At 44.1% G+C, this 17,199-nt stretch overlaps 1 protein-coding gene across 1 annotated transcript in view; it reads right to left on the bottom strand.

Annotated features, from left to right (window-relative positions):
- Positions 1-17,199, bottom strand: part of NEBL (nebulette) — a 354,941-nt gene that overhangs the window by 220,907 nt on the left and 116,835 nt on the right. Inside the window, exon 3 of the mRNA XM_003357763.4 lies at positions 6,455-6,539. Within this exon, the coding sequence (XP_003357811.1) occupies positions 6,455-6,539 (85 nt within the window). The remainder of the gene's footprint in view (positions 1-6,454; positions 6,540-17,199) is intronic.

Genomic DNA, 17,199 nt, shown 5'->3' with positions numbered 1-17,199 from the left:
GTCTGTCACTACTGACATTTTTGCCTCTTACATCATTTTATCCAGAAGTAAAAAAGAAAAACAATGGGACTTGTGGGAAATGGGAGAGGGGGTAGAGTTAACATCTGCACAGCATGTTCTGTTCCCTGAAAGAAACGTGCCACATCAAGTGAATTAATGCTCCCTTTGAAGTACTTACTCACATGCAGTCCTTCCTACACGTGAAACAGAATCTCTCATCATTTCACTGCCTCAAAACCTGGCAAAGGAACATGCTGAAGCGTCTTCCTGTGAACTTTTACCTTCGCATACATGAGAAAGTGCTTATTGTGGGAAATAAGAAGCATCACCCTAGGATCAGAATACAGCATCAAATGGTGAAAAATCAAAAGATGGGAATCATAAAGCTGCCAAAATGAGGTTCAAAGAAAATGGAAAATTAAAAAGTAAATATGAAAGGCTTCTTGTCCAAGATGAGTAGAACAGAAGAATTACCAATGAATGCTATCTGGAGAGACAGTCTTCCTGTTTAGAAGTCTGAGGTTGTCCGGGGAGATAAGGGGCAGTAAGAGGACCCAGCAAAGAGCAGAGAATAGTCAGCTAAGACCGGGAAATGGAGAAAAGAAAAAGAAAAGAAGATATGCGTTTTGAAATGGGATCCACAGCTGGGCAGGATGCAGCAGGCCATTCTGAGATCCCATTACGTATCTGTCTGCCGAAAAGCAGTCAGGACTCCAACTCCCTGAAAATGTTTTTAAACATAATGAAAATATTCCCAGCTCTCACTGCAGCTCTTGTCACAGTTGCATTTCTGCTCACATTTGTTAAATTTTTTGTTTTTGTCTTTTTAAGGCCACACCCGAAGCATATGGAGGTTCCCAGGCTAGGGATCCAATCGGAGCTACAGCTGCCAGCCTACACCACAGCCACAGCAACTTGGGATCCAAGCCGCATCTGCAAGCTACTCCATAGCCCACACAGCAACACCAGATCCTTAATGCACTGAGTGAAGCCAGCGATCGAACCCGAATCCTCATAGATGCTAGTCGGGTTCGCTAACCCCGAGTCACGAAGGGAATGCCACATTTGCTCATTTTTTATTACTGTCCTCCCCCAACTAGACCATCAATCCCGAGAGCAAAGGCTTTATCGGGTTTTGCTCACTACAGCAGTGAATTTGGCATATCACTGGCACTGGGTGGCAAATGAAATTCAGGTCAAACTTATGATCAGGTGGGAGCCTTTGGAATAGGATTTGACATACACAGAGGATGCTCGCCAAAACAGCCCTCCAGGGGTCTTTCAGCAGTTGCTGAAGTTCCCTAGGCATGGATCCGTGCTTTGAAGGAAGTCAGTCCTCTGTGATAGGCCTGTTAAAAAGGTAACTGCCACCCAAGAGGAGTCTTGCCTTAGGTAATAATTTAACACCTTACTGGATGGTTAGATGACAGATAACGGAGGGAGGAACCTCTGGAGATGGAAGACAGAAGGAGGAGGTACAGAGAGGTGCCAAGGGCAAGCTGGAGAAAGAGAATGCTGGACACAACTGCACCTCCTTGACCTTCCCAAGGCTTAGATTAGACATGTGTCTTTGACCCTTCCACAAAGACGTGAGACTATTATGCCGCCTGTAAAAACCACATTACCTTCTCACTCTGCTACCACTGTCATAGATCCTGTTTCCTGGGCACCATGTTTTCGATGCCTTCACGGAAATATCAAAGAGTAATAAAGAAACACGGATTACAAAACCAAGACCCAAAGGTTCCAGAATAGTCTGTAATCCAGCCACCATCATTTTCAATCCCTCATCTCATCAGCATGCATACATCACACACACTCCATTTACGAGCACAGGGAGCCCCAAATCTCCATTATTTTCAGCATGACTGCACACAGCTAAGCCAATCACATAAACAACTAAGCGGCAAAGTTCGCTACTATTCCGTCTTGGTTTGAGCAGTGCTTTTCAGAATGCCGCCCTCCAGAGACCCAGGGTTTCCTAAAACATCCATCTCATGGGGAGAAGCAGGGGGAACACGGAGAGGGCAGAGGTGTGCACCTCCCTTCCCTTGCTTCCGCCACAACAGGCCTCTCTTCCTCTTTTCTAGGAAGGCCTACCCTCAAAGTTCCATCTGAAAAACCATTTCCCCAGCTTTAAGAAATCCGCGGACTCTTGATGGAGAGTAGGCCAAACATCGGTGCCCTTTCTCCCACTAAGGGTGTACTGCTGTACTCTACAGCCTGAAAAAAGAAACACTTGCTACTACGTCATGTGAAAATAAGAATATTTCTCTCCTGAGGAAGGGGCTTGTCACCTCACTTCAGTTTTGGGTTTTTTTGTGGGGGGGGGGTTGGTCTTTTTAGGGCTGCACTTGCAGCATATAGAGGTTCCCAGGCTAGGGGGCCAATGGGAGCTCAACTGCCAGCCTACACCACAGCCACAGCCACAGCCACACAGGATTCGAGCTGTGTCTTCGTCCTGCGCCACAGCTCAGAGCAATCCCGATCCTTAACCCACTGAGTGGGCCCAGGGATCAAACCCATGTCTTCATGGATACTACTCAGGTTCATTACCACTGAGCCACCACAGGAACTCCTTGCTTCAGTTTTTGAAGTTTAAGAGCTGTCCAGTTTATAAAGAGTTTATAATCCAGAAGTTTATTTTACAAAGCAAGGCTTTGGAACTCAAGGTTCACTTCCATACCCACCCCCCCAAAAAAGACATGATGCTGGTTCCCAGGCCTGCAGTGCAAGCCCGAGGCCTTCGGGGGACGTGCAATGTTACTGATATGGCTAGAAGGAAAGGTCCCACATTTGCCCTTTATTGAACGGATTACTATGGGCCAGTGGAGGTGCCTAACCTCCCATTATGTTATTTCTTTTTATTTTTAAATGATTTTTATTTTTCCTATTATAGTTGGTTTACAGTGTTCTGTCAATTTTCTATGGTACAGTGAAGTGACCCAGTCATTTCTTTGAAGCAGTTTATCCTGTGATACATGAGGGGACAGGAGCTGCTGACATTGGAATTGCCTCCCCGCCCCGCCTCCCGTGACCACAGAGCCCCCCTGGCAGTCCACCCACCGCTGTCAAGGGCTGGCCAAGTGGGCAGACGGGCAGCAGTTCTTCGCAAGCCAGCCAATGCCTGTAAGCCCCTGCCTATCGCCCGTTCTGAAAATCTAATTCATAGTTTGCTTGTTATTCTGCAGTATTTTGTATCATTTTATTCTAACAACTGGCATCTAATATAGATTCCCCAAAAAAGCTTGAAAGGATCTAACACTCAGGCAAAAGAAAAAAAAATGCTGGCAATGCTCATAACCCTCTGAAAAAGAAAGAGAAAGAGCCAGACATAGAAGAGAAAAAAGGAAAAGATAACAACATGTAACTCTAAATAACTTCCTAGGTTGAACTGAAAATGGGGTTTTTTTTCCCCCTTCATTTTGGTTCATTTGGTAAGCTAATGGTAAGAAAAGTATTAGTTTCGACCAAATAATTCTAAAGGATTTAAGAATTTCAAAACTCACAGTGATGAACAGATGTGACTCATTTAGCATCACTCATCATCAAAAACAAGTAAATAAAATATTAAGAGTCAATTTTCCACCAAAACTCTTGAGCTGTTCAGAATTCTTGATATCAAAACCCAAAGGAAATACTCAACCACAGAATCAAATCATTGAGTATGCAAATCATTTAATATGCTCAAATTAAATGAACTGCCAGTAATGAATACCACTGGGGTAGATCTCTATCTTTGCAAAAAAGTAGAAATGCTCTCATAGAAGTATTTTTATCTTTCACAAAGGAGGAGGAGGAGGAGAAAGAGAAGAAGAAGAAGGAAATGGACAAGGAGAAGAGCAGGAGGGGGAAGGAGAAGAGGGGGGTAGGGGGGAGAGGAAGAAAATGGGGGAGGAGAGAGGGAGGAAGTCTTCCTATGTGTGACTTTTGCTCTTTAGGCAAAATTCTACCTTTACTTAGACAACCCTATCTGCTTGTACTGCAATTACCTGCTGACACATCTCCTTTTCCAGCTGCTCTCTGAGTAATGGGACAAGAGTCCTAGCTGAGATTGTGGACACTGGGGGCTCACAAATCTAGGTTCTATTCCAAGTTCAGTGCCTTGTTAAGTTTGAAAGGGTGAGTCCTCCAAATTCTCTCAAGGTTGAGGGCTTCATCCAAACAGGGAGAATAATAAATACCTGTCTCAGAGAGCTGTTTGAGAGGAAATGAAAGAGCACATGTCAAGTTACCTGGCCTGAATTGAACACGCACGATGAGGATGATAATCTGGGTCACCTTCCCTCCCCCAACACCTGGCACAATGCCTTGCACGCAGTTAAGGAGTAAGCACATGCTTCTAGAACTGTGTTGAATTTCCCCACCCCATCTGCCTGAAGAGGCCCTATGTTTTCTTTCTGGAAGGGATGACGTTCGTGCAAAATCTTAAAGAAAATAGGATGCCTTCACCTGACCATGCCTGGAGACCCATGGCATCCTTCTATGGACCCTTGTCCCTCCAGCCCTGAACCACCTGTGTGCTTTGCCTTCTGATGCCTGCAGCTCGCTACCTCCCTAAGGGAGAATAAAATCGGTCTTTTATGAAAGAGTGAGCGCCTTTTTCTCTTTGCCTTTCCAGAATCAGGCACGTGGTGGGAAAACAATAAATGCTTGTTCCTGGACCAAGTGGATGGCGCCTACAACCACTAACGGAACCCAAAGGGAGTCGTGTGCTTTCTAGAGGGAGAGAGGGTTCACATCAGATCGTCTCTCAACTTTCAAGGCGCCACTCACATCCACACCCCTCCAGCATAAGCCCACTCATCCTTCCCTTTTTGAATCCTTACTGTAAACGAAACATTGCTGCTCGGGGTGGCGGGGGTGGGGTGTGTGAGTCCTCTTTCCTCAGACACCCCATGAGCTCTGCAAAGGGAGGATTAACTAGTTGTACATTCTTTTGCACAGAACAAGGACATGTAATAGGCAGGAAACAAATATTTGATCGCTTGATTCCGTTCTGTTCCAATGTGCTCGAAGTACTTCTCCAGAATTATCTAATTAATCCTAACTTGATGAGAAGAAAGGCATATTGGATCTGCACAGACGGGAGCCAAGTCCTGGCACCCTCTGCAGTGTGAATGAGCAAGGGGTGTTCTCGCCGGCTTCGCAACAGTGCCTCTCTTTGGCCGGCACTCAATTTTGTGAACTAATGGCTTAGCACACAGAAAATTAGCATTTTACATAAACCGAAAACTAACTGCCAACCAAGTCTTCATGGCGTTGTTAACCAACAGTAAACCCTACTCTGAGTGATATTTCCCCTAATTAAGTGGACTGAGAAGTGGTCCCCAGTCCCCAGAAGGAGGGTCGGGGGGGAACCACCATCTCCCCTGTGATCAGATAAACCCACATGGAAAGAATTAGATCCGGTGCAACTCAGAGCCTACTACTCTCATTACGAGCGGCTACAACTGACATTTTCAAAGAGTATTAGCTAGACACCTCCCTTCTTGGCAAATTCTGCTCTTCTCCTTTTTTCCACATCAAGGATTCTTGGGGACCATACTGATAATAATCAGCCTCCACAGTCACAGCATCTTCGTTTAACGTAGCAACATGCTTTCACACCTACCTACCCACTTGACGCTTGAAGTCACCCCAAAACAGGTGGGCAAGATAGACTGTCTCCCTCTACATAAGCCCAAGGAATCAGAGTGGCTGGCCCAAAGTCACAACGGATGACAGCGGCAGGGGGACCACAACTCAGCCTCGGCTCCTCCGCGTTCTTCCACCGCACGGATGACGGCCGAGGCAGGCAAGGTAATTTCTCTGGACGACAGCGCCCTCGGGTTCCCAAGAAGAGAGACTGGGCGTCCCTGAGGAAAACACTGTCGTTTCAAATCCTTAGTCTTTGCGGATGCGTTTCACCATGTTGAAGGCAAGTTTCCATCCAAAGTGGTTGACTGGGAGCCAACCATGGTCTAATCTTTGTCCCTGCTGTCAGCGTGACATATGAGGGAAATATGAATAAAGTGACAGGATGAAAACAAAGCTCGTGGCTGGTGTGAGATACACAGACAGGGTGTTAGCCCCACACTCACTGCAATTGGGTCAAGTTAACACCTCTTTTTTCCCCTACATATGCAGTGTGGAAAAGCTATTTATAAAATGTTTCTAAATATTTAGGACCAAATAAATCAATATTGTTGGGAAACACGTACTCTGACCAGAACACATTTCCTTGCCCTGGTGCCGTGTGGATAACAGAACCGAGAATGTCAGGATGCTCCAAGACCAGGAACAAAGCAGAGGCTGGCTGGGCACCTCTGCCCGGCCGGCCGGCCCAGGCCCGCTCTCAGTCTGCGCGCCAGCTGGGGACCAGCGTGAACAGCACAAGGACCGACGCGCCCAAGAGCGGCCTTGTGAACAGTACTTAGGACCAGTGCAACAGCAGTAGCCTTTCAGAAATTACCTGACTCTGCAGTTCACTTTGCTGCTTCAGGCGGAGATTTTCAGGTGTATCTGCCACCGTGGTGAAGGACTGCTTTGGGTAGTGTCTGCGGAGAAAAAATTTTAAAAGACTATAATTAAAATCTTAGGACACTAAACAAGGCTTTACCGTCCATTGTTTCATTCTTCCCTTCTGTCTCAATGGAAGAGGTGTCTCTCCTCTTTGCTTCTCCTGGAGCCCAAGCCCTCCTCCATTCTCAAGACCCCCGATGACCCAGTTATCCCCAGAGTCCCCCAAAACGTCCCCCTGGGCCTCTCTATTTTATTAGCTACTTCCCACCAATACCCAAGCATCCTCAAGGCTCCCCGACCGCTATCCCTCCCTCCACCCACAAACTCCAGCATGAGGTCCTACGGTCTCCTCGCCTTCAGCTAAACTTCCTTCCAGAGAGGCCTAGACTGCCTCTGCTCATCTCTTCCAACTCTCTCCTCCGCCCTGGGAACATTCTAGTTGTTTCCAGACGTTTCTACAGTTACAGTCACAATGGCATCCATGTGGCACAGAGGACCCAACAGACATGTCTTGGTCTTCCTCTCGCTTAGCTTCTCCTGCATCTTGAAATGTCCTCTTCTTGTTTCTGTGTCCCCACGCCCTCCTGGCCTGGCCTCTCCCTTTCTAGCTGTTCCTTCTCTGTCTCCCGTAGGCTCCTCTCTGCCCCTCCTCCTTCGGGGTCCTAACATAGGCTTTCTTCTCTTCTCAGGGTACAGCTGGGGGATGACCTGGGGGCTCTCATTCATTCTTACCGCTTTAGGGACCTGCCACATGCATGCTGACTGTTCCCAAATCCACACCTCTAGCCCAGCCTTCCCTCCTGAATTTCAGATCCACTGCCACTTCCACGTGTGTACACCCAAGCTCACTACAAATCCAAGCAGCTTGAAACCCAACTGTCTGTCATCCTACCATGATCCCAAAATGATTTCTCGCCCATGTTCTCCGTCATTTATTAGTGCCCAGCTGCCCACCCCAGAAACCTGAGAGTAAGCCCGACTCTGCACACATCCAATCAATCCCTCACCAGGTCTACTGATTCCATCTCCTAAGCAGGGCTCGGTTATATTTACTTCTCTTCGTCTCCACAGTTAAGTTTTTTTGTTTGTTTGTTTGTTTTGCTTTTTAGGGCCACATGTGCAGCATATGGAAGTTCCCAGGCTAGGGGTCAAACCGGAGCTACAGCTGTCAGCCTACACCACAGCCATAGCAACGGAGGATCCCAACCGCATCTACAACCTACACCACAGCCCATGGCAACACTTGATCATTAACCCACTGAGTGAGGCCAGGGATCAAACCAGCGTCCTCATGCATGCTAGTTGGGTTTGTTACCACAGAGCCACAACGGGAACTCCCCACATTTATCTTTTAGATAAATACAACACGTGCCAGTCTTGCCCTTCAAATCCAACTCAACAAAGCAAACTTTCTAAAATGCCAATCTGATCATGTGATGCCTCTGGGCAAAACCTTCTGTGGCTTTCCCCACTGGTCTGAGAAAACTCCAGCCATTCCCCAGGCCCCATGATCAGCCGTCTGCGAACTTCTCACTCCCAACCCGAGCTCTGGCCGTGCAGTCACCCTTTTCTTTCCCACCTCTTCCTCCACAGGCTGATCCCCAGCCTGCAACACCCCCACCTTCTCTGGCTCACTCCTCTTTACCTCGTAGGTCTTAACTGAGATTCCATTTCCGCCAGGAAGCATTCCTGGTCTCTCACATGTGTCCTGGAAGGCACTTTCTGTCCCATTACAATCTTCACCGCATTCACTTGCATGTTTCCATTGGCATGTGTCTGTCTCAAAGTACAAGCCAAGTTCTGTGGCGGCAAGAACAGGCTATCCTGTGCCCTGTCAGAGCACATTCGGCACCTACCAGGGTCTGGCTCACAGGGGAGGAGAGAGAGGGCCACACAACCACAGCACACGTCAAGGCCTCCCCACACAGATGTGAACACACAGGCCCTGCTGGTGGTAAAGGGAGGGGATCTTCCCCTATGTGTGGCCAAGGACACCAGCGAGTGCCCCTGCCCCTCGCCCTCCTCCCCATGCCTGGCTGGCACAGAGGGTGCAGCTCTAGCTGCTGATATTCTATCACATAGAAGCTCTGAGCGTGGAGCTCAGAGCTGTCCCTCAGAGAGGCCCCTCCCCGTTTCCTTCTCCCTGGCCCCCCTTTCTGGTGATGTGCACCCTCTGTCTCTTCCTGTGGTTTCTCAAAAGACCTCTAAGACTCACTATTTCACCATAATTTTCTTCGTTTGTTCGTTTGTTTGTTTTTGTCGTTTTAGGGTCACAGCCATGGCATATGGAGGTTCCCAGGCTAGGAGTCAATTCAGAGCTGTAGCTGCTGGCCTACACCAGAGCCACAGCAACGCCAGATCCAAGCCACGTCTGTGACCTATGCCACAGATCCTTAACCCTCTGAGCAAGGCCAGGGATTGAACTTGCATCCTCATGGATGCTAGTCAGATTCGTTTCCGCTGAGCTACGACAGAAACTCCAATTTCGCCGTAATTCTCTTGCCTTCTTAGAAAAGATGCAAACCTAATTGAAATGCTTTCATGATAACTTAGGGTCATCTAAGCAGACATTATTAGATCATGATACAAGGTGCTGGTGCTGTCAAAGTTTACAGCGGTCACGGTGCTGAAATCGCGGAAGCTCCCTGTACGCTCATGTCTGCCGGTCTGGCAAGAGATCATCTCTCACACGTAACACTTGGCCTTGCACGGCCCTCTTCTCCTCTGGTTTCTTTCTCCCAACCCAGACTAAGAAACCAGAGAGCAGTCAAGTTTAGCGAGATGTTGGTAAAAACTAGAGGTACTGATTCAAGTGAGGAAACCATGACAAGCAAGGTCTCCCCCCTCCTCATCCTAAGTCAGAGACTTTGTGTCCGCCACAGCCTTTAGGGGCTACTTCTTTCTTTCTCTCTTTTTTTAAATGTATTGACATACAGTTGACTCACAACATTATATGACTTCAAAGTGTACAACATAGTGACTCAACATGTTTGTAGATTACTTGGGGGCTGCTTCTGAACTCTGCTCCAGGCAGGTGAGGCTGGCTGGACAGCTTCAGTGCGCGGCATAAAATTCGCAACTCACAGCTCAAAGCTCAGGAAGCTGAACTTCCCTGGACTCTAACATGTAGCCACTATGTATATACTGCTATACTTTAAAGCTAAAATAACAACTCAGCACATGTTTTTCAAAATATATTCTGTGGAATAAAGGTTCACAGAGATTTTCAGGAGTCCCATAGTGTTTCATTCAAAAAATATGTATGTATGTACTCTAATAACTTTCAAAACTGCAATTAAAATCTACTCTCAAGTGTGTTACAGACACTTTAACCTGTTGGGACCATACTATACTAACTTGCAGGTTAACTCAGTTTAGTGGCAGACTCTGAGGGGACAACTTTCTCCTGCCATTTATGTTTAATTCAAAATTATGTTTAAAATTTATGACCCAGCAATCCCACTCTTGGGCATATATCCAGACAAAGCTTTCCTTGAAAAAGACACATGCACCCGTATGTTCACTGCAGCACTATTCACAATAACCAAGACATGGAAACAATCTAAATGTCCATCAACAGATGATTGGATTAAGAAGATGTGGTATATATACACAGTGGAATACTACTCAGCCATAAAAAAGAACAAAATAATGCCATGTGCAGCAACATGGATGGAACTAGAGACTCTCATACTAAGTGAAGTAAGTCAGAAAGAGAAAGACAAATACCATATGATATCGCTTAGATCTGGAATCTAATATACGGCACAAATGAACCTTTCTACAGAAAAGAAAATCATGGACTTGGAAAACAGACTTCTGCTTGCCAAGAGGGAGGGGGAGGCATGGGATGGACTGGAAATATGGGGTTACTAGATGCAAACTATTGCCTTTGGAATGGATAAGCAATGAGATCCTGCTGTGTAGCACTGGGAACTCTATCTAGTCACTTATGATGGAGCATGATAAAGTGACAGAAAGAATGTATATATGTATGTGTGACTGGATCACCTTGCTGTACAGTAGAAAACTGACAGAACACTGCAAACCAGCTTTAATGGAAAAAATAAAAATCACTTTTTAAATATTATATTTAAAATTTAAGATTACATTTTATTTAAACTTAAATTAACATGGTCACTATGCTTTACAGCAGAAACAAACCCAACACTGTAAATCAACTGTACTTTAATAAAAATTAAAAATTTATTCTCCAAGTCCATGATTTTCTTTCCAGTGGAAAGGTTCATTTGTGTTGTATATTAGATACCAGATATGAGTGATATCATACGGTATTTGCCTTTCTCTTTCTGACTTACTTCACTCAATTAAACAAAATTTTCAAGTAAACAGAATTTTAAAATTAAACACAATTTTTAATTAAACACCATCCTGAGGTGGAAAAATAAACTGTTGGTTGGGAGAAGATGTTCACTCTATGGCTTCTCTGTAGGTACATGAATTTCTTCCATACCAGGAAAAAATAATTTCTGCTTGGATACCAACAAAACCTCGCTTGCCACTCATACCTCTCATTTTGAAGTTATTGTTTCATAAAAATAATCTGATTAGTCTCACTATCTGACTTTACAATGAGAAAAGGTGATAGATTTGAACTTGTAAAATTCATGCCTATAACAAAACACCCCTTAATAAGTTTGATATTGGCAACCCACACTAAGTTCTCTTCGGAACAAGTTTTATACTGAAAGGAACAACAAATTGAAAAGCTTCTGCTGTTTTCCATTTCTTTCTTTCTTTTTTTTTTTCTTTTTCTTTTTTTCCAGAGGACAGACTCTGCTCATCTAATGGCCAAAGAAACAAACTTACTGATATGTTGTGAAATTATAGTGAGGACTATAAACAGACTGCAATGCTCTGCACTTTTACCAATATCCTTCCCAATCCTAAAACTTAATGATTTTGTAATAATGGCTGGCATAACTTTCTCTAAAGATGCATAACAAGATGAAACTATCCCAATTTCTGATCCAGAAAAAAAAATGCAATTTAGTATTAACAACCAAAATAAAAAATGCTGAGGAAAGTGAAATTCATATCTGAAACTACGAGGAATGGTGAGTACCATAATGGATTAAAACCGAAGGCTTTGGGGACCGAAGTTATCTTCAGAGCTAGCAAAATTCAAGTGAATAAGGTCTTAGGAAAAGTGCCGAACAATCAAGGGAGAGTGGAATGGTCTCATGGGTTGGAACCATGAGATGCACAAGCAGTAAGTGTAATTACAGAGACGGCAGCACACACTACTTATATTAAAAACAATTACAACATCTAAAGAAACCTAATTAATTTTGCCAAACTGGACACATCTGAAAAAATCCTGGATTTCTCAACATCATGTCCCTGTAGCAATGTCCACCTAAACTAATCTGACGACAGTCTGCTCTCAGGTCATAGTCTCGACACTCACCCACCGCCCCACCCATAAGAAAACAAAAAAGAAAGCCAGACCCAGAAATAAACTGAGGGCTCAGTGGTCCCTCGAGGGATCACAGGAACAGAAAAGCAAAGCACTTTAAAACTAACGGATGGTACTATACAGTTAATTGTTGCCCTTCCCAAATACTGCATTTAAGTGGTTGTAGAAAGTCTTCGAGATAAATATCTTGAAAAGCTTAATGACTTCTTCACTAGGTCAAGAGAAAGAATGACATTTTTCCTTCTCCATATCAGGCGTCAGAAGACATGGAGGCATGAAACATGGATGTTCAAAGGGAGTTAGGAAAAAAGTAAAAAATAATCATCATACTGCAAAAGAAGGGGTAGATGAATTGGTACATTAGCAAATATAATCATGGAAATATAAAAAAATAACACATTGGGAGCTGGTGGAAAGATGTGAAGAATATCGTGAAATGTTTAAGCACCATGAACAGAAGCCTCTTAGCTGAAGTACACAGGAATTGGGTGAAGTGTATATGCCAAGATTAGGCTGACAGCTGCAACAAATCCAGATTTCCATGAAATGCTACATTAAAAATAAGTAAAATGAGAAAGAATCAATATAATAACAGAAGACCACAACTGAAATAGCAAATTCAGGCCACAGACAGAGACTTCCCAATTTTTTCATCTCTGTGAGATTCAGCTGATAAGAAGATTGGGAAAGTTATACAGAAACTAGAGACCAGAGCTGGGCAGAGTGAGGAAAGCAGTGTCATAAGCAAATGGCAACCTCCACGGAAAGAGTGATGAGAAAAAACACTACCACAGAAAGGCAAGAGTCCAGGACCGCTCACTTTTTATCCAGAGCCTGGGGTATGACAGCATTGGAGCCAAAAGGGTTTGGACCTGGCTCTTCGACCTGCTGTGTGCCTTTGGGCAGGTTCCTTAATTTCTCTGACCTCAATCTCCTCATGTGCTAATAACACTTCTTAGGCTTATTGCAAAATGAACACCTATAAAGCATTTCAAACAATGTCTGGTTCATAGTAGGCACTCAGTAAAACATCTATTATTCCTGTCATTAAAACAAAATATTAACAAAACATATTATAGTAATTATTAATATAATATTAATAACAAAACATTATTATCACCATTACTTTTACTACTACTTTCTCTTTGCTTTACTGCAAAGTGGCTTCACCTCTGCATCTCATTGCCTTCATCTATATAACAAGGATGAAATACTCCAAGCTCTCTCACAAGCTTCTTGCTAGAAACACATGAAAGAGCCCTATAAATGGAAAAGCACTATAAATGTGAGATAGGAGTAAACCATGTATGCATATAAAGCTAAGTCATTATGAATTTATTTATTGTAGTAATACAATGGTTTTCAACCACTGTCCCTGGAGGACATTTGACGACAGGTAACATCGGAGACAGCTTTTGTTTGCCACAACTGGGGAAGGCGGTAGGTGAGGGGACAGATGCACTTGCATGGAGGAAGCAGAGGCCAGGGATGCTGCTAAGCCTCCTGCAATGCACAGGAAAGCCCCCTTCCTCCCACCCCAACAAAGACTTAGCCAAAATAGCACTGAGGTTGGGAAACCCTAAAGAAATATCATATCTCTATCATTATAAGAGGTCACTCACTTTAACACTTCTAGCTGTTTCCAACCAATCTCTAACCTTTTTTTTTCTTCTCATTCATTCTCACCTATCTGGCAAAATCTAATGGGCTGCCATCTCCCCTAATCCTGTGCCACCATGTGCCTCAATTACTCCTGTCTGAGTCTCCTCCCTCACCAGCACTCACCTACCCCTGCCAGGTTTTTGTTTTCCTGACCACTGTTATAGCTCTACTCAAACCAGAAAATCTGAGAGCAGAATTCAGGTGTCAGAAGCATTTTTTTTTTTTTTTACAGCTGCACCTGCAGCATAGGTAAGTTCCCAGGCTAGGAGTCGAATCGGAGCTGCAGCTGAAGCCTGCATCACAGCCACAACAACACTGGATCCAAGACACATCTGCAACCGACACTGCAGCCTGCAGCAAGGCCAGATCCTTAACCCCCTAAGCAAAGCCAGGGATCCAACCCACATCCTCAGGGAGACTATGTCGGGTTCTTAACCTGTTGAACCACAATGGGAACTCCTGAGTATTTGTTATTATATCATTATTTCCTGATGGGCCATGTGCAGAAAGTAAATACAGCAGGCCCAATGCTATATGTGTGTGTGTGTGTGTGTGTGTGTGTGTGGTGTGTGTGTGTGTGTGTGTGTGTGTGTATTAAAGGCCAGCTTTCAAGGACTGCCCTTGGCTGTGGTCTAAGAACTCAGATTTTGGGAGGGTTCCTGCCACCACTAGGTGATAAGGGTGGAGCACTGTGCCTAAGCTGTCTGTACAAACAATACAGTTGGTACAGAACACTCACTTCCCTTCTGGGAATCTGGAATCTGGGTACATGCCAGGCAGAGGGGCCTCTGTAAACAGCCCCAGGTAAAAACCCTGGGAGCTGAGTCTCTATAGAGCATGACTGGTTGGCAACATCTGACACAACTCATTGCTGGGGGAACTGTGTCCCTGGTCACTTTCTGGGAGAGGACTCTGGAAGCCTGCACCTGCTTTCCTCTGGACTCTGCCCATACACCTTTTCCCCCTGCGGATTTTGCTTTGTGTCTTTTCACTGTAATAAATCATAGCCCCAAGTATGGCTCTGTGCTGAGTCCTGGGAGAGGCCCCAGAAAACGGTCAAACCTAGGGGTGATCTTGGGGACCTTAGGCCCACTTTTGCCTAAAAACTTATAGTTCATGAAAGAAGAAGTCTAGTAACATTTTCAATACACATCTCCCTTAAGAAAATGCAACTTTATCTCTTAAGAACATTTAAAACGCAAAAGTTCTGACTTTATGTTATGAAACCAGCTCTCCAGCTCTCCCTTTCTAAGTAAGGTGAGGGCCTGATGATTTTCTTTGGACCACTTTTTTTAATGCTCTGATTTTAACCAACAAGTAACTTTACCCAAGGGCCAAGATCACAAGGTACTGGATAGTGGGGAGATGATAGAATGTTTGAATGTAATTTTAAGTATTTCTCTCAAATCTAAGCAACTCTGTTTTGTAGTAACAATGATTGCTCCAAATCATCCAAAATTATCTTTAAAGAATGAAAAATAAAACATTTTCAAATAACCAGACCCTGAGAGGGATTACTACCATCAGGTCTTCTATGAAGCTACTTATTTTTTATGCGTTTTTTTTTTAATTTTTATTACAGTTGATTTACAATGTTCTGTCAATTTCTGCTGTACAGCAAAGTAACCCATATGTATAAAATATTTTCCTTACATTATCCTCACCATATTCCATCACAAATGATTAGATATAGTTCCCTGTGCTATACTGTAGGATCTCATGGCTTACCCTCTCCAAATGCAATAGTCTGCATCTACCAACCCCAAACTCCCCGTCCATCCCACTCCCTCCCCCTCCCTCTTGGCAAGCACAAGTCTGTTCTCCATGTCCATGAGTTTGTTTGTTTTTTTCTGTAGATAGGTTCTTTTGCGCCATATGTTAGATTCCAGATGTAAGTAATATCATACGGTATTTGTCTTTATAAAGCTACTCATAAAGGATGCACTTCAGCAAGAAATAACTTCAGAAGGGCAAGCTAAAATCCAGAAGGGAATGGAGAGAAAATAAAATGGTAAATGCAGTGCACGTGCATACACATAGACACACATACAAACACGCAACTCTGTGTGGAACAAGACAAAGCTAAAATTCCGGACAATAAGATGAGAAGGTAGGATGAGAATGAAGCATCCAAGGTTCTTCTAGCCTTCATTAGAAAAATTAAGACATTACTGAATTTTAAACTGTGCTTAAACAAATGTGATAAATTCTAAGGGTAACCACAAAGAACGGAAATGTAGCGCACAAATTTAAATCCCACAGAAGAGAAAAATCAAAATGTTTAAAGGTACCCAAACTCTAACTCAATAAAATTTGAAAAGGAAAGAGAATAGAAAGAAAAAGAAGTATAGAATAAACAAGACAAACAGAAATTCAACAGTTGGGAGAAACAATTCAATAATCTGCTGGGTTAAATCTGCTGGCTAAAAGATTGCTATATAATCATAGTTTTAACTTCACTATAAAATAGCTATATTAAAATGAGACAAAATGCACTTTAAAAAGAAAGGTATTACTAAGCACAGAGACACTACACAGTGATGAGGGCTCATTCACCAAAAAAAAAAAAAAAAGCATCACCTTAAATGAAATTTCTTTTTTCATCTTTTTGCCATTTCTTGGGCCGCTCCCATGGCATATGGAGGTTTCCAGGCTAGGGGTCGAAATGGAGCTGTAGCCACCAGCCTACGCCAGAGCCACAGCAATGCAGGATCCGAGCCAGCTCTGCAACCTACACCACAGCTCACGGCAACGTCGATCCTTAACCCCCTGAGCAAGGCCAGGAATTGAACCCGCAACCTCATGGTTCCTAGTTGGATTCGTTAACCACTGCACCACAACAGGAACTCCTTAAGTGAAATTTTTTTAAAATATGTGTGAGTATATATGGAGAGAAAGAGAGGCAGTGTGGACATGCATATAAAACTGACATCATAGGAAACCTGCATATTCACCAGCACAGTCAGAGATTTCAACACACCTCTCCCATTTACTGCCAGGTCAAGAAATTAGATACAAAATCAGTAAATATATCAAATATGTGAAATATAGAATCTGTGGCAATAACACTAGTAATGTCAGGCAGGGGCGGAATTCAGCCCTCCTAAAACCAGTACATCACGGCGCCCACCAATTCAAAAAAGGTCTCAGAGCCAGCCCAGCCATGAACCACTGTCAGGACTCACCAGTGTGACCAAGGACCGCCTCCAAGGCAGGAAGAAGCAGGATGCCAACATGTGCCATATGGAATGACAGCAGAATCATAAAAAGAAAGGAAAACTGTCTCTGTTGTAAGATCGACCCATTCTACGTAGATCCTGCCCTATCAGACAGCTTCCCTGAGGACGCCTGTGTTAGAGCCCAGATCTGGTGAGAAAAGGCAACAGCATGAAACTGAGGTGGGACAGAGAGGCAGGACGGGGAGGAGGAGAGAAGAAGACAGAGACTCTAACCCACCCTGGGATCTGCCATCACGCCCTAAACATGAGAAACAACTGCTAACACTCCACTGACCTCCAGGAAGAAAAAGCACCTACCAGGAGGGGCCCAAGGAGCTGCATATTCTGCAGAAAGAGGTTGCTGATGGCCAAAGG

The sequence above is a fragment of the Sus scrofa genome, chromosome 10 (genome assembly GCF_000003025.6).
Source record: "Sus scrofa isolate TJ Tabasco breed Duroc chromosome 10, Sscrofa11.1, whole genome shotgun sequence".
NCBI classification, from domain to species: Eukaryota; Metazoa; Chordata; class Mammalia; order Artiodactyla; family Suidae; genus Sus; species Sus scrofa.
This window is presented reverse-complemented; position numbering and strand designations above follow the sequence as displayed.